This window comes from Fusarium solani (genome assembly GCF_023522795.1).
Source record: "Fusarium solani strain SB1 chromosome Unknown bctg00000003_1, whole genome shotgun sequence".
Taxonomy (NCBI): domain Eukaryota; kingdom Fungi; phylum Ascomycota; class Sordariomycetes; order Hypocreales; family Nectriaceae; genus Fusarium; species Fusarium solani.
The window spans coordinates 3779878-3796928 of NW_027072154.1; the positions used below are offsets into that span (position 1 = coordinate 3779878).

Below are 17051 nucleotides of genomic sequence, written 5' to 3' on the forward strand. Positions count from 1 at the left end.
CGATATTCGTATAGCTTCATCAGGATCCGAATACGTCTGGATCCACTGGCTCTCGTCAGCCACTTTCACCTGGTAGTGTCCATCACATATCGAGACTAGTACTTTGCTTGAACCTGTAGATTTTTGTGTGCAATCATACTATGTAGGTTCATACTATGCATATATACTATTCATTACCTTCTTCCGAGGCCAAACATCTTGACGCTATTCTTCCACGCCGCCTCAGCGACCTCATCAACACTAACACCCTTCAACCCAGCAACAACAAACGCAACCCTCTCAATCGAGCAGCTCTCATTCCTCTCCTTAATCATGCACTTTGCATCCCACTTGTCCTTCTTCTTGGACGCCGGAAGAGCCTTGGCATTGGTGCAGTACCGCTTCACAACTTCCGAGGTTGACTTGAGCTCCCCCCACGGCGCGTCCGTCTCGATCTGCAGCGAGCCCAGCGGGATCTTGGATGCCATTTCTAGACTCTCGGCGTCTTTGAAGCTGAAGCCGTTGACGCTCACGTCGAGGCCCATGGAGACGAGTTTCTCCATCTGCGATGTGGAGCCGACGAAGCTGTGGACAAGACCGCGGCGGGGTAGCTTGTCCATGTAGGGTGTCATGATCTCGACAAAGTCATCAAACGCAGCGCGACAGTGCAGAAACAGCGGGAGATCCCACTTATTCTCAACAAAGAGGTCAAGCTGAGCCTTGAAGGCACGTTTCTGCACGTCCTTGGACGCATGAACCTCTCTATCGTAGTCGAGGCCCAACTCCCCAAAGGCAGCGATGTGAACTGGGTCCTGCGCTAGCGCATCCTTGACCTTTTGCTCCAGATCACTGAGGTACGCTTTACCACCCTCGTCCAGCTCAGAGGCATGGTACGGGTGCACACCAATGGTGATGTAACACTGCGTAGGGCGGGACTTGGCGATGGCCTCATTGTAGGGCACATCAGCGAGGGACATGCCGGTGAGCATGACCTTGCTCACACCAGCCTCCTTGGCCCGTTCCAAGGTATGAACAAAGTCTGGCTCGTGACATTTCTTGCCGCGGTAGATACCCTTGAACTCATTCGCAGTCGCCGTGACGGCCACCTATAACAACGGTCAATGGGACAGGTAATAATGATTCATAACTCTCGGGCTCACGTCTGCGAAGCGAAGCTCGGTCGTGGGACCCGCGGGGGCGGCTGCGGGGAATGGGGTCAAGTCGACGGTAGGAGAGGAGGACATGGTTTGTACTTTGCATCAAGGTGAATGAATTGGTTCAGTATGAATGGCTCAAAAGGGGAAGGGAGGGCGTCGTCTTTAAGTTGCTGCGGAATAGAGTTCGCCCGCACACCTTAGCACACGGTCATGAAGATATCATGCTGCATCGACACTCGATAAACTCGGATATAGGCGCACCTAGAAACTTCCTCCGATCCACGACCACACCCAATCAGACGAGAAACCCTATTGTCTTGGCCTCAATTACGTCAGCTGCTCGTAGGTGGAGGTGCAGGTGCTTCACAAGTGCGGAGATATCTCGTCCAAAAGCTTCACTGCTAACGAAGGGCTTGATTCAGTTGTTGCTGCAAAACTCCTCCCTAATCCACAAGCCAAACTCCTCATCGCCACTCGTCAAGAAACAAACCTCACACACCAAAGACCAGACCATACCAGACCAGACCATTCTTGAACCCCCTGACTTTTTGGCTTCCAGTATCCCCAAACACTCCAGGTACACATGGTATAACCCCGTACAAACCGTCCTCAACACGCCATACAAGCTTTGAACAGGAATTCGTAAACATGCCCGAGAATATCCTCCTCCCTTCGTAACCGCATCTCCCCGAGACGCGTCACGCAAGACGCCTTCAGCCAATGACTAGTTCGCTAAGCCCTCATGATTGGGCCGACTACGAAGAATCATTTATAACCAGAGAGCGGTAAAGACTTGCAACGACGCCATGACAACATCACGCAGTACCATGTTCGCCAGAGTTGAAAACAGTCAGAAGCAGCAAGGAAAAGCAGCGAGTGACCAAAGCAAACGGAAAGAAAGCATAGCAGCAATTAGCTTAAATGAATTTGAACTGATGACAATCCACCGGGAGGGGACCGAAGATCTCCAACGCCAATCATGATTCAGACCAAGGGAATGGGGTGCGTGGTGTCGTATCGGAAATCCAGAGCTGCCATAAAACTTAAAGAGCCATGATCCCAAGTCAAAGGCAAGATGGGTATCATCGCATTCGCTAGCCATGGCAGGCAGTCTAAATCTGCGAGACACGATGGCTAATGACAAGGCAAGATAATTGAGTCCAAGGAAAAAATAGCGTGGGGCGTTGGTCGTATAAAAGCCCCTTCGTCAACGAGTTGGTCGTGATCAAATTACTAGACACAGGTTAGAGATGCTTCCTTCCACATGTTCCGTGTACTGCTCACCTGGGGAGGACCGGCGGGTCCGGGGGGGCCGGGAGGACCGGGAGGTCCCTGGGGACCAGGGGCAGGGCCGCCAAAGTGCTGAGGGCCGTAGTTACCGGGACCGTGGCTGGGCATGCCCATGTAGTGGGGAGGGGGAGGGGCAGGACGGTAGGGAGTACCTACGCCAGAGTTGTTCTGCGATCGGCCCCAGCTCAGGCGGACACGGGAGTTGCCAATGGGGTAACCCTGCATCTGGTTGATGGCCATCTCGGCGGCGTGACGGTGGACGAACTGGACGAAACCGCAACCCTTGCCAGGAGGGATCTTGACATACGTGATCTCACCGAAACCCTGGAAGAAGGACCGCAGCTCGTCCTCGGTGACGTAGCCGGAGAGACCACCGACGAAGACGGTGGTGTTGTTGGGGTCAGTGAACTGGTTCATCTGGGTAGCGGGGTTGAAGCCACCGTAGAAGCCCTGGGCTCCGTTCCACATCTGCTGCTGGGGCATAACACCGCCGCCCATCATGGGGCCGTTGTGCTGGCCGTGGCCAAAGCCGTGGTTGCCACGGTTCTTGGGGGTGGCGGTAGAGATGCGCATGGGTCGGTTACCGCAGTAAACACCCTGCATCTCGACAAGAGCCCGCTGCTGATCGTTCTCGTCGGAGAAGCGGACGAATCCGTAGCCACGGCTCTGACCGGACATGGCATCCGTCATGATCTTGGCGGACTTGCACGAGGGGAAACGGGCCTGGAACAGGGACACCAAAACGTATTCGTTGACTTCAGGGCCGAGGTCGCCAACGAAAATGCTGTACTCGGGGCCACGGTCGTCCCGACGGTCAACGAGTCCACCACCAGAGGCCCAGTTCAGCTTGAATTGACGAGAGCTGTTGGGAACAGGGGTGCCGTTAAGGCCAAGGGCCTTGGTAGCAGCGTCGGGGGACTGGAACTCGACGAAGCAGTAACCAGCGTTGCCGGAGTTCTTGTCACGGATAACCTTAACATTGACGGTTTCACCGGCGGCCGAAAGGAAGACACCCTTGATGAAGTTCTCATCCATCCAGGGCTCGAGCTCTCCCATCCTATTCCTCAGTCAGCCATGCTAACCCTTTAAGCCAATTCATCCTTGAACGTACCAGAGAGTCGTCTTAGGAGGCTCCTGGCCAGCGCCCGGTGGAGGGGCAACGGCTCCCATGTCGGGGTTGGGAGGGGTGCCGTTGGGGAACGACATTTGGTTGGCAGGAGCGCCACCATTGGCCGGGACGCCAGAGAAAGGAGCGTTGAGAGGGTCCATTTCGGGCTGGATAGAGCGTTAACCACAGTTGATCAGCAGTCGAGGGTTGATCAAAGAACTAGTATCCTGCGACGGTCGGGGAGTTGCGGCCATTGGCTCGTAGCGTGGGCGCGCGACGTACCGATAGTCGAGGGTAGCTCAGCTGGTCGAAGATGCACGTACCGGTGTCGAGAATGCTCAGATGATCAAAGATGCGAGAGCGAAAGGTGCAATTCTGCGGTGGTTAGCACACATGGCTCAACTTTGCGCCCAGAGATTCGACCTACCAGAAGACGTCGCGAAGCTGAGATGAGCAAGGCAACAAAGAAAGGAGGCTAAAACAGGCGAATCAGCAATCTGTACCAGCCTCGATACGAGAAAGCGCATCAAGCCAGGGCGCTGGCTATGCGAAGTGGTGATGTGGGAGAGAAAAATCAAGTGGGGAAAAGCGAGGTGGGACAAAGTCAACAGAGCCGACGCTTCGCCGTGTATCCAGAGCCAGAGCCAGAGCAAAGAGAAGGATGTCGAGGATATGTTGGACAGTGCTGACAGTGTCCGCCAGAGAGGCGCTGGCGCAACAGTGGTTGGTGAATCAGCAACCAGAAAATCATCCCGCCCAGGAAAAATTCCATGTCGGTAGGATCTGGAAAGTCCGCAAGTCGCGGGACCTTGAAAATCCATCGCCAGGTTTGTTGATGCCTTGTCCGGTGGAGGATTCGACCATCAGCTCCTCCCAGGGCCACATTGTGTCCGATGGCTCGACGGCCTTGGGGATAAGCATCGCAAAGCAATCATGACTTACCGTGCGTGATAAAACTCGTACACGTCGTAAACACAAGTCGTAGAAGAGCTAGAAGAGGCCTATCAGCGTTTGCTCTGTCAAGTCGATTGCGAGAACAAAAAGGTGTCAAGAAGCATGCGCATGCAGTGGGAGGGAGGGGAGATGTCGAGTTGGGAGGCGCTCTTGCTGCGACTCGGGAGTGAATCCCTTTAAGTAACTCGGCTCCTGCCTCTTCCACAACGTCACCTCGAGCAGCGTGACAGCTCCCCAACAATTATGCTGGCGCAGAAGACAGATCTTGAGGCTTAATCTGGGTCATGCCGCATCATGGTTGCTGCCACTCAACACCGATGACTCAGGTACCCGTGATCTCGAACCTTCAAGACAAGAAGGATTCCCACCGTCCGGCGCATCAAGGGAGTTAAACCGAAGGGGAAGAGGGGTCTGTCTCTTACCGTCGAGGAATCGAGTGTACCGAAAACGAGCACAACGAAGTCAGTCGCTATATTTGGATCGTAAGACCTTGATCGCCAGGTTAGCACAGGTATTGGAACTAGCGACGTCGGCGAGAATCAATCCCCGACTTTGCCACCAAAAGTTTGCCTACCTTCACGCCGAGTCTATTCCCAAAGGGTAGAATCTGCAAATGAAACCGGGATGTGGGAACGAATTGGAAAAAGACTAATGTCCAGACCCAAGACCAAGACTCCGAAAAGTAGTCGTACAGATGTGAATCAAGAGTCTCTCAGACGCCGTCACGCCGGTACTAGCAATGAAATGCTTTCGAGTGATTGAGGTGCAAAACGCGAAATCGTCGTTCTCACACGGGTTGATACGCTTTACCAGAAATTCCAAAGGAATGTGGTAGGATAGCTGCAAACGTTCCCGAAATGAGCTGAACCTGTTGTTGCATGTTAGCACTATGCCCGGGGATTGGTCAAATTGCCGCCGGCCAGGTTGGACATGGGAAGTGGCTTTGGAGGTGCTGATGGAGGCCGTGATATGGCTCCGGTTTTGCGCTGATAGAGATTGTGCTGACTGGTTCGCCAGGAGCTTCAGGGTCCCAGTCCCACCATCCATGGGCAAATGGCATCGTGAGGTTCCGCGACTCCAATTCAGCCCGGGTCCTCGAGGGTGCCTTTCAAGGAGGAACCAGGTCGGCACTCATCAGGTAGCGATACAGGGCGCAGGATGCCCAATCTCCAGACTTCCACCAGGAGGAATAACACCGAGCCAAGCGGGGTGGTTGTGAGTTTGCGCCTTGGACGTCCAACAGTATGCTCCGAGCCTGAGCAATGCGCTTGATGCCCATCGTTCCACTATGCTGTTCGGGTTTCAAGGGCCTTCTTTCCAAGAAGTCGACTTCTGGCGCATCCTGGGAGACCCACGGAGCGGTTCGGCGCATTGGTATTGATTTCTGGAGAATATGACGATGGCGATGGTGTTTTGGCTTGACAAAGGTGCGAGAGTGGTCGTCGCAACGTGCTCAACCATGCGACAGTGGTGCGAATCTCGAGAGTGACGAAGCGAGAATGCGACAAATAGAAGAGGTTGCGCATCTAGCGCGAAGACGGACCGAAGCGCGCGATCGAGGTCGAGATAGGTGTTGCGGGGAGGCGATCACAGTCGAAGTGTGTCCGCGATGTAGCAGAACCAACGCTCAACGCAGTGGGGCGGGGTTGCGATTCATCAAGGTCGATGCCTCGATGGACTCATCAATTCCATAGCAGACTCCAGGCGGTTACGGACTCGGCCGTTGTGATAACGTTCGCATCGTTCGTCATGGCGCGCGTAGTAGGCAGGATGATGCCAGACTCTCTCGATCTCACAGGCCTCCACCAAACCACAAATGCCAACCACAAGCACACAACACAATACAACGCAGGGAATCGACGGACAAGGGGCGACGAAGAAAAGCATACTCACTTTTAGGCGCCAACAAAAACAACAGTAACTGTCACAGCCAACTTTCCGAAACACGCGCAAGGGAAGAGCCGTGAAAACCGTGATGAGGACAAAGATGATGGAGGGGAAGAATCAGAAGGAGAGTCGTGGGATGAGTCGTAATGCGGGAGACGGCAAAGAAAAAAAGGTAAGAGCTTTTTTTTCTTAACCTTGCCTTGTTTGGGCCTTGGTCTTGGGAACAATCGGGGGCACGCGGGGACGAGGGTAGGGGAAAATTATCGACCAGGGGGTGTGGGCTGCCGTATCCGCTGACAAGGGGATCTTGGATCTTGGAGTGGGCGTGCTAAGGGTGGCACTGAAACACGGCGACGGACGAATGACGCTGTGAAGTTGCTGGGCGAGTGACGGAGCGGCTGCAGGGCGTGCGGTGCGGAACCCAGATGAGATGGATGATGGCAACGGTAGGTTAGGTACTGTAGCGCAGAGTAGCGCAGAGCAGCGCACGCAGCGTGGACCTGGGCAAGCAGGCGCAGCAACGGAGACTCCGTAACGCGACCGACGCGGACAAAGCGTTTGGTTTGGCGACCGAGAGCAGCAGTAGACAAGAAGCAATGACACAAGGGACGACGACGACGACGACGACGGGAATGACGACGGAGACGGCGACAAGCGACGACGACCAAGGATGCGATGGATTGCTTTGGAAGCAGCAGATTTTTTACGACAGGTCAGGCAGACAGGCAGGCAGACAAGGCACTGGAGGAGGAAAAAAGGAACCGGCACCAGCGACAAGAGAGGGGGCAAGGGCCAGGAAGAGGGCTTTTTGGAGAACGAAACGCACAACATCGAATTACTTTTCCAGTGGAGGGGAAGCCCCCCGAGGAGGAGGCTCACTGCCCTGCCTGTGAAGATGGTGGTGGGAGGGCGCAAGATTTGCCCTGGGGGTGTGTCTCGAGAAAAGTGTGTGTCGCCATGTGGAGAGAATGGAAGGGAGGAGAAGGAGAAGGACAGAGACGAGAGCTGTGGGCCCTGCCCTAGCTGCTTCTCACTCCTCGCCGCACAGTATCGAAACATGGTGCATCCGGCAGCTTCAGTCTCAGCGCGAGAGCCGGCTCCCATGCCATGTCACGGCGAGGGCGATGGTCAGAGAGTGCCGACGAAACATCAGAAACAATCCCATCCTCATCTCATCACCAGCGACCCGGGACCGCAGAGCGATCGATGGGGGATCCTGGTCGTTTCTTGACGATGCCGGCACAGTCCGTATCAAGTACCGTGGACGGAGCCAGCGACACCAGGTTTGGGGCAGGCTGAGAACGGGTGGGCATCAGCCATGGAAGCTTTTGGTGTGCCTGCTGCGCTGAAAAGGCCTGCCCTGTGGGCTTGAGAAACCAGGGCCATCCCTGACGGCGGGCGTGCCACTATCGTTACAATCCCTTGTGCCCAAGTCAAGTCCAGCAAAGTCAAGTCAAGTCAGCGCCGGGCACCGTTTGGACTGACGGGCAGCCAGCCAGCCAGACGCTGAACGCTGAGCTGGGCGAGACGAACTAGCTGTACCGTACCCCTGTGAGCGCAGCCCTGCTCGAGGTGGATCATGAAATCATAGGGCATCTGGAGCACTGACGGATGGATTGATTGATCGAGAGGGCAACCCGATCTAGGCAAGGACGCAACCGGCGATAGTCGACCAACGGCAGCGAACTGGCAAGGGCCTGCTCACGACTCGCTTTGTCCAGTTAGAAAGGCCGGCAGCGGCAAGGAGGGCAGCTTGTAGCAATGATTTGTCGGATCGACAACACCAACGTGAAGCCTGAATGACATCGAGACAGATGCAACTGGCCTCTTTTCACAGCCGCGGCTCGTAATGTTGGACCTTGGCAGCAGCGCGGGCGCGTGGAATGACGGGGAGTCTAGGACGTCTTCCCGTCATTCTCTGGTCAAGTCGCCATTTGCTTGTGCGGACCAAGCGCGGGAATGTGCGCAACCAAAAGGTAGCGACATTGTCTCAGCTCTTCATTTGACTGAGCATTTTCCTGGTCATCGTGGTCAATTCGTTTGCGATGATTCTTCATCACGGAAAGGGTCCAATGTCCGAGATTGCTGTCTCAACCACAAGATTTCTCCCTTGCTTCATTGTGGGCAAGCCTCGTTGTGTCGGACCCTCGTCATTACGACGTGCTACAGGAACGACCAGAGGGTCGACAGCTGAAGCGAAGAGTTGTGGCCGAGTTCTTTCCAGGTGTGCTACACATCATTGGCAGGACAATCAGCGTTGACCAGGCTATGCTATGCTAAATCAATCGCATTGACCTGGTTCCTCGCCACTCTGTATATCAAGAGGGCCAGTGCTGAACACTCTTCAGACCAAGATATTACCCACAACGCTCTCATGCCTCTCAGGCTCGGCGTGTTGTCAGATAGGTTGCTGGCGAACTGATGGCCCGTCTTGTCTCACTTGGACCCTGCAACTCGAGACAACAGCTTGCGATAACTGTTGGTCAACCAACCGTGCGAGTCTCCCTTCGTTCGCATGCTGAATGCGAACCCCAAAGTACTGTACTGTACAGACGCACTGGTGATAAACCCTCCTTCACAGGGTGTCAACTCAAACTGACAGTGTGGCGTGGACCCAATCCCCATGCCGAAATGCCCTGCTCCCAGCAAGATCTCGGTACGCCGCTCATCGGCGCCAAGGCAAACGTGGAGGAAGACGACGTGCGCTGCACCAGGGTTCAACCATCCTCGTGATAGTTCATTTTTTGCTTCCCACCAACACACACAGGAATTGGTCACTTTCCAGACCCTGTTGATTGCCCGATCCCACGCCCGCCATTCGATCAAGCAAAGACTCCGGGGCCACCGTTGCAACAACATTGGTTCCTCAACCCGTCTGGATTTGGGACCGTCGTCTACCGAAGCGTGCCACTGCAGCACGCCGCCTCTATCGCCAGCTGAGCAGTCGGCAAATGGGAGGTTTTTCCAGGGCTCTGGACATTGTTGGTGGATCACTTTACGCATGAGAGATTATTTCTTACATCCACCTGCGGCTGGACATCCCTCTGCACCGCACCCTCTGGCACAGCCAAAGCGACGACATCTTTCGAGCTCGCGGGTCAAGGTCCGGCTTCTCGCTGTGTCCAATGAGGTCGATGATGCTTATGCGCACAAGACGGCGCAGGGCGTTGCCAAATTGGTACGATCGCGTAGCAATTTGCGGCCTGCGATAACCTCTCATTGTCAAGGCGCAGTGAAATATCGAGCTTGAGTTTGTCCAGAGTCTATGCGGTTTCTCGGCTTCATTACAATACAGCACTACGGCCACTGCTTTGATAGACACAGACGCCCTGACTACCAGCTCCCCAAGCTTTTGGGCTTCGGGTTCCTGTTCTCTAGCTGCATCCCGCATCCGTCAGGACCAGGGCCCTGGATACTGCTTGCAGATCGGCCAGTCCCTTGCAACGCTTCAGCTGGTCGTCGACCTCGGCCGCAGACCGATATGACGAATCGCAGGGCATGCAAAACGGGTCGCAATTTTGATTATCCAGCTCGCACACAGAGCATTGACAAAGGCCAGAAGTACAGTCAACTCGACGACTCCAAAACCGCGAGCTGTCTGGCCATCGCGGAGACATGGGACTGGTCAGACTGAACACAGTAGCGTGAAGCCGATGAGATTTTTAGCCATCCATGACACAACACTCGCATCATATCTGACAGGCCTTGTTAGCAAACATCTCCATGTTGCACCAAGCGGGCGTGCCTTTATCGGTGCGGGGCGCCGTCAAGGGAAAAGCTACCACGCTGTCATCCATGTCGTCTCTGCCCTCGCAAAAGACGTCGTTGGCTCCTCTGGTATCAAAGTGCGACAATGGAATTCGAGGACTGTCGAGGGCATCAAGGTAAACAGAGGGATGTTCCCCCGTCAAGAGACAAGTTACTATTCCCGTCTCGGATTGAGGTCCCCTTTTCGCCTGCCCGTCCTGCTATCTCGTCAACCGAGCACTGCCCCCGGTGCGATTACGAAGCGTTTGCATTCCCAAGATTAGCAGCGCGATTGGGTGCAGTAAGGACAGGGTATCTTGATGCTAGGAGCTTGAGGTCATCAGTCAGTGAATTTTTCTCAGTATCCATACCGGTGAGGTTATCCTTGATGTGTCCTCATCAACACCTGTTGGATCTATTTGCAAAATACCCAACCATCTTGTCTGGAAAAAGTGAAGATTTTGTGAATATACATCAAAGCCTTTTTAACTACGATTTTTCCTCGGTCGACAATGTGCGTTGAGGAGCCAGGTTCACGGAGCATTCGGTAGTGGACCAAATCAACCCGACGTTTCCGGGCGTAACCCTCCCGTGTACAAGGCCGATCTTCCACTCAGTCAGCAAAAACCTCAGAGCCGCATTCATGACCAAAGAGACTTTTGTGTCTCTTGGGCCATCTGGATTCGTTTCACTTTAACGAGGCGTGTTACTCCCTCTAACAGATCAGGAAACAACTACCCAAGCTCAGTCAATGCATGTAACGTTGAGCAGTGCTGTCGCATGGTATCACTGCATGGGGTCAGTAGCTATTTCATGCTTGTTCTTTCAAGCAGATGATGGCTTGCGCCCATGTCCAACCTTGGGTAGCTGAAGCATATCATGCAGATCACCTTACCTGCCCAATATCAAAGGACATGAATTCAGGATCCAAAGCCATCAAGCCTACCAGATTTCTTACTTACACCTTCATAGCTGACATGCATCATCTTCAGCCTTCTAATCCATTCTCTTGGGTTATCCGGAGCGATGTCACGTGATAGTCCCGCTTAGTCATGTGCTTGCCTGCGTCACGATATGGTTGACTTGGAGATTGGGCCAAAGCACCAGGAACAACTCGTAATTTGGAGTTGCCTGCGCTGCGGGCTATTAGAAATTCGAGCTCCTAAATCGCCACAAGAAACTCTTTCTGAATCCATCTTCCACTTCATATCCCCCCGTGTTCTGCTTTCCTCGCATCTTTTAGCCCAGCCAAGCCGACATCAACAGCATGGCTGCCCCCTCGTCCCAGGAGCGGGAGCTACAGCTCCTGGACAAGGTGGAGTTGAAGATCCTAGCTGTTGCCAACAAGGAGACGAAGCTTCATGAGCTCCTGCAGCGCTATCTTGCGCCAGTTCTTCTCAAGGCTGCCAGTGAACATGTCCCAGTCAGACGCAAAGTGAGCCATCCAGATTGCCCCAGCAGTGTGACACGTGCTGAATCTGTACAGGTGCTGCAAATGTTTGCTATGCTCAAGACGTTCATTCAAGCTCCAGAGTATGGATAAGATACTATTGGTTCAAGGAGAGCAAGCACTGATCAAATTTAGGGTTGTCCTACCCGTGGGAGCACTTCTCGATCAGTACAAGGCCAACGACTCCTCATTGGTCAAGCAGCTCGATATCTCGGGCATCCAGCACAGCATAGAGCGTCTAGATGATCATGAGCGGAGAGAACTGATTCCCAAGGCTCTGAAAGGCTTTGCCAAGGATGAAGGTCAAGCTAGGGCTGGTCCCTTCTTCAACATCATCCTTCGCCTTCTCCTGGACATCCGGATACCTCCCAGAGGCAGCAAAGATGATGAAAACTTTCGAGAGTTCATCGGTCTCTCCGACGAGGCTGATGCAAAGTTTCTCGCCGACATGATCACCGTGTTCATTCGACTCCGGCCACCCCCATCAGGTGCAAACTGGGCAACGGCGAATCCTACCGTGTCCACCGAGGAACTCGTGTCGCTTGGCCTGGATAACCCGGAGTGGCAGAAGATCATTGGGCGGCTATCCGAAGTGAAGCGCAAGCTTGTCGCGTTTCTCGCCAGTGGTGCCTTCACCGACCAGGAGAAGTTCCTGCCTACGCTCTACGCTGCATCCAATTTCGACAACAGAGTGGCATCCTCGGCTGAGGAAGTCCTCAAGAGAAGCTCCGTTTCTATGGAGGATGAGGCTCTTGTGCAGCGCCTGTTCCAAGCACACTCGGTATTACCGGCAGCATATCGAATCCGCATTCTCAACATGCTCTCCAAGTCGGAAATTTCAGCCACCATGTCGGATGACATTATGAATGTGGTCAAGCTCAACTTTGCAACACCAGTGACGGACGATTCGTCGAGTCTGAGCCTGTACCCCAAGAGCGCACTGGAGAAGTCCAGACTCCATAACGCTACATTCCAATATCTTGCCTGGCTGGCCCGCGTTGGACCTTCACAGCATAAATTCGTCATTGCTGCACCTGTCACCAACGCCATGGTTGACTTCATCGAGGCCAGCGGCTGGCCCATCCCGACGCAGACATCCAGTGACGATATTGCGCTTCGGTCCCAGGCGTATGAGACGATCGGTGTGCTTGCCAAAAGCGCCGATATGCCCCTTATTGCCCGTGTAGGGCTTGCCGGCTGGCTCTTCCGATCACTGTCGGAAGATCCTCACAACGATACAGTCGTTAACATTGACAGCGCTCTTTCCAGCATGGCGACATGCATTTCGCCAACCACTGGCAGTGAATCTGCCACGTTGAAAGAGATGCTTCTGCAGTACATGTCTCTGTCTGAAGACGCCCCGGCTCGTCGTAGTACGCGCCATGCCGTTGTCAAGTGGGCCAACCAATGTCTTGAATTCTCCGACGTCGTCGGTCGTTTCATCGATATCATTGCCATCGGAGCACGTTCAGATGAGCGAAGCGATGTCGTTGAGCAAGGGCACAGAGGTCTTGATCCTTGGACTTACTATGCACATGTCGATAAGAGCCCCTCCCTCCCAGACTGGAAGGACATGGTGGTTGCCTTCTTTGGTTCTAAGATGAGCCCGGAGATTCGTAAAGAATCACTATCTCCGCCTGACCTGGCTGAGGAGTTCTCTCCCTTTGAGAATTTCCAAGGCTCTTGGGGAGGGGCTATTCCGGTTGCCCTGCGGTATTGCAGGAACATCATGTTCCTCACAGCCCTTGACGATTTCAAGGTTGAGCCCAACTGGGTGCAGGCACTTGATGCTCGGGTCAAGACGGATATCAAGACGCGGGAAAAGATTCGTGCATACCTGCATACGGTTGACAGCCGCTTTGTGACCTGGTACCTGAAGTCATGCCTCGACGGCATCCATCGCACCGACGTTCCTATCACAGAGGAGTGCATTCGATGCTTTGTCGATGTGGCTTCTCTCAGCCCCAGCAGCGCCTTGAGTCCCTTGGTTGGTCTCGCCGATAACCTCTTGCCTTTGGTAAAGTCAAACAGCAGAGAGATCCAGTCACTTGCCGCTCGGGCCATGGGCATTCTTGTGTCGCATTTCTCCAACTCCCAAGACACAGTAGAGGCCTGCCTGAGGACTCTTGCTGCGCCTCTTGAGCGTGCCCACGAAGCTATTGGAGGCGACTTGAATGTTGCCGAGGGATGTCTGCTGGCATACAGTTACGTTTGCTCGCGGTGCATCTACTATGGGCAGCCTTTGCCATCGGATATCCAGTACCCTTTGCGCTTTCTAGCAGCCGAGCACATCCCATCATCTCTCTACGATGCTGCCCTTGAAGCATTCGCTCAGCTATGGACCGCCGGTCTCGCCATTCCTCAGCGTGAGGGTGATGATTCTCTTGAAAAGGTGACCAAGAAGCTCGTCACCCAGGCAAAGACAGGCCATGAGAAGGCGATCACGGCACTTGGACGATTGGCTGCCGGTCTTGAGAAAATCGACGAGGATGCAAGCACAGAGAGCGATGATGGCTGGTCGCATGGAGTTATCGGCGGCATTCTCAAGGAGCTGTTTACACTTCACGAGATGAAGCAAGTCGAGATCCAGTTTACGGTGGGAGATGCGATCACCGCAACGCTCGCTCGATGGGATTCCGACTACGTTAAGCTTACTCTCGACGTCGAGCCGCGCGCCTCTCTTGAGGGGCGTGGAGGGTCACGAGGATCACGCCTCACTGCTGTCCTCAACAAGCTCTTTGCAGATGTCAAGGGCACGAAGCCGGCGCTGCTCAAGGCATCTGGTATCTGGCTCTTCTGCCTCGTGCAATACTGCTCGCACCTGGACCAGGTTCAGTCCAGGTTGCGGGAAGTCCAGGCCGCATTCATGAGGCTTCTCAGTGCACGGGATGAGCTTGTACAAGAGACAGCGTCTCGTGGCTTGTCACTGGTGTACGAGCGTGGTGATGCTGGCCTGAAGAGCGCCCTGGTCAAGGACTTGGTATCCGCTTTCACTGGCTCTGGGACTCAGCTCAAGGTCGAGGGAGAAACGGAGCTATTCGAGCCAGGTGCTCTCCCAACTGGGGAGGGTAACTCCATTACATCTTACAAGGACATCGTTAACCTGGCGAACGAGGTTGGCGATCAGAGACTTGTTTACAAGTTCATGTCTCTTGCTGCCAACGCCGCAACCTGGTCGACTCGATCAGCTTTTGGTCGCTTTGGATTGAGCAATATCCTCTCGGAATCAGAGGTTGACCCCAAGCTGTATCCCAAGCTTTACCGCTACCGGTTCGATCCCAACAAGAACGTCCAAAAATCCATGGACGACATTTGGAAGGCTCTCGTCAAGGATTCCGGGTCAGTTGTCGACACGCACTTTGATGCCATCATGGATGACCTGGTGAAAAGCATCCTGGGTAGAGAGTGGCGTATGCGAGAAGCAAGCTGTGCTGCTATTTCCGACCTTATCCAGGGACAGCCATTCCCCAAGTACGGAAAGTACTATCGCGACATCTGGACGGTGGCATTGAAGGTCCTGGATGATGTCAAGGGAAGTGTCAGAGAGGCAGCCTTGAAGCTCTGCATGGCTCTCTCGAATGGTCTTGTTCGACAGCTCGAGGAGGGAAGCAATGGGTCTGCTGCTGAAGCTATGATGAAGGAAGCGCTTCCGTTTCTTCTATCAGATAAGGGCGTCGAAAGCTCAGTCAAGGAGGTCCAAATGTTTGCAACCATTACGGTCATCAAGGTCACCAAGCAAGGAGGCAAGGCTCTACGACCATTCATTCCCGAGATGGTACCCCAACTCCTCGGACTCCTCAGCTCGATTGAGCCTGATGCGATCAACTGGCATTACCAGAGAGCTGGGGAGGACAGTCGAGATCAGATCGATAAGCTGCGGTCCCAGATGGTAGACCAGTCCCCCATCTCCGAGGCTATCGAGAACTCGCTTCGGTTCATCAACGCGGAGGTCATGACGGAGCTGGCGCCTCAACTCGAGTCCTCGATTAAGAAGGCCATTGGTATGCCCACCAAAATTGGTTGCAGTCGAGTGTTGACAACGTTGTTCACACGCCACACCAACGATGTGAAGTCTGTCAGTGGGCGATTTCTTCGTATCATGGAGAAGCAAACGTTGGATAAGAACGACGAAGTCAGCCAAGCGTATGCTCGTGCTACGGCGTACATCATCAGGGCAGCCCCAGAATCGGCCAGAAATCGGTTCTGCCAACACGTCGTCGATGTGTACTTCCAGGCTGAGGAGGAGTCGCGCCGTCAAAAGATTGCAGATGTGATTGTGGCACTGGCTAAGGTCTCACCGGATCACTTTACTGCGCTGGAGACAAAGCTTCTTCCATTCTCCTACCTGGGATCTCACGATACAGATGAGTATACCAGCAAGGTGTTCAAGGAGGTTTGGAGTCAGCATGCCGGAAGCAGTCGAACCGTCGTCCGCTACGTCCCAGAGATCGTCGCTCTAGTGGAAAGGTGCTTAGACACAGCGCAATGGGCGCTCCGACACGGTGGAGCCTTTACGGTAGCAGCAATGGTGGCGGATGTTGCCAGTGCGAGTGACGCCAGTGGTCAGATCAGCGATGGCAACTTGACTAAGATCTGGCCCGTCTTCGACAAGACTCTAGCCCTGAAGACCTTCCCCGGCAAAGAGAAGCTGCTCGAATCCTTCCCAAAGTTTGTCGAAAAGGGGCGGGCCTTGTGGACAACAGACTCCAAGATTGCGGCGCAGATGAAGAAGGTCGCGTTGCGAGAAGCCAAGCGAAACAATGATGAGTATCGCGTGCCTGCTTTCCGTTGCCTGTGGGAATTCGCCAAGGCCAGGGATGATCTCGATCTCCTCGATGAGATTGCCGAGATTGTGACGCCCTACCTGGAAGAGCTAGGAGACGAGAACAAGATGGAGGTTGATTCCAAGGAAGATTCCAAGGAAGAGCTGGTGGAGAAGACAGCTTCAAATGGCCTGGAGGCTATCGCTCGGGGATACAGCCGTGCCAGCATAAAGCAGGATTCCGTCGCTGTGCTCAACAGGATCATGAGTATTCTCAAGCCTCATCTGTCGAACCCAAAGTTCGCCTCAATCAAACGCCAAGTCTGGTATGAGTGCGTCCGCGACTTGATGCAAGACGCCGAGTCTCTCTGTTCATCAGAGAATGATGCAGAGGGCGTTTCGCTCGCATATCTCCTGAGCGTGGACATCGACCTGGTCGACACAGGCACAGAGGCACAGAGAATCATGAGAGCAAAGGCTATCGGCGCTATAATGAAGGCCAAGGCGAGGGGTGTGTTTGGGCAAGCTGGTCCCAACTGGGATCAGATGAGGGAAATGGTGAGCAAAGCGCTGGAAGCAGAGCGATCATTGGAAGTTCAGAAGGTGTTGAAGGAAGTTCGTACTTCATTGGATTAGAGTAGAAGGTAGACGAAGTATCCATCGGTAGATAGAAGAGTGCAGCGAATCACATAGCATAGGTATAGTTACGATACTAAC

At 54.1% G+C, this 17051-nt stretch overlaps 4 protein-coding genes across 4 annotated transcripts; 2 read left to right on the forward strand and 2 right to left on the reverse strand.

The window, feature by feature from the left end:
- Window positions 1–173: 173 nt before the first annotated feature.
- Window positions 174–1223, reverse strand: MRS44_006768 (uncharacterized protein; the record flags this gene model as incomplete). The annotated part of the gene is made up of 2 exons (XM_046274519.2): window positions 174–1085; window positions 1140–1223. 2 exons carry the CDS (start codon window positions 1221–1223, stop codon window positions 174–176), a joined length of 996 nt encoding a protein of 331 aa, XP_046139609.1.
- Window positions 1224–2369: 1146 nt separating this feature from the next.
- Window positions 2370–3695, reverse strand: MRS44_006769 (uncharacterized protein; the record flags this gene model as incomplete). The annotated part of the gene is made up of 2 exons (XM_046280484.2): window positions 2370–3483; window positions 3538–3695. 2 exons carry the CDS (start codon window positions 3693–3695, stop codon window positions 2370–2372), a joined length of 1272 nt encoding a protein of 423 aa, XP_046139608.2.
- Window positions 3696–9006: 5311 nt separating this feature from the next.
- On the forward strand, window positions 9007–10009 carry MRS44_006770 (uncharacterized protein; the record flags this gene model as incomplete). The annotated part of the gene is made up of 3 exons (XM_065621874.1): window positions 9007–9075; window positions 9143–9553; window positions 9716–10009. The coding sequence occupies 3 exons, from the start codon at window positions 9007–9009 to the stop codon at window positions 10007–10009; spliced, it is 774 nt and encodes a 257-aa protein (XP_065477946.1).
- Window positions 10010–11389: 1380 nt separating this feature from the next.
- On the forward strand, window positions 11390–16970 carry MRS44_006771 (uncharacterized protein; the record flags this gene model as incomplete). Its single annotated transcript, XM_046283770.2, has 3 exons — window positions 11390–11557; window positions 11609–11655; window positions 11708–16970. 3 exons carry the CDS (start codon window positions 11390–11392, stop codon window positions 16968–16970), a joined length of 5478 nt encoding a protein of 1825 aa, XP_046139606.2.
- Window positions 16971–17051: the final 81 nt, after the last annotated feature.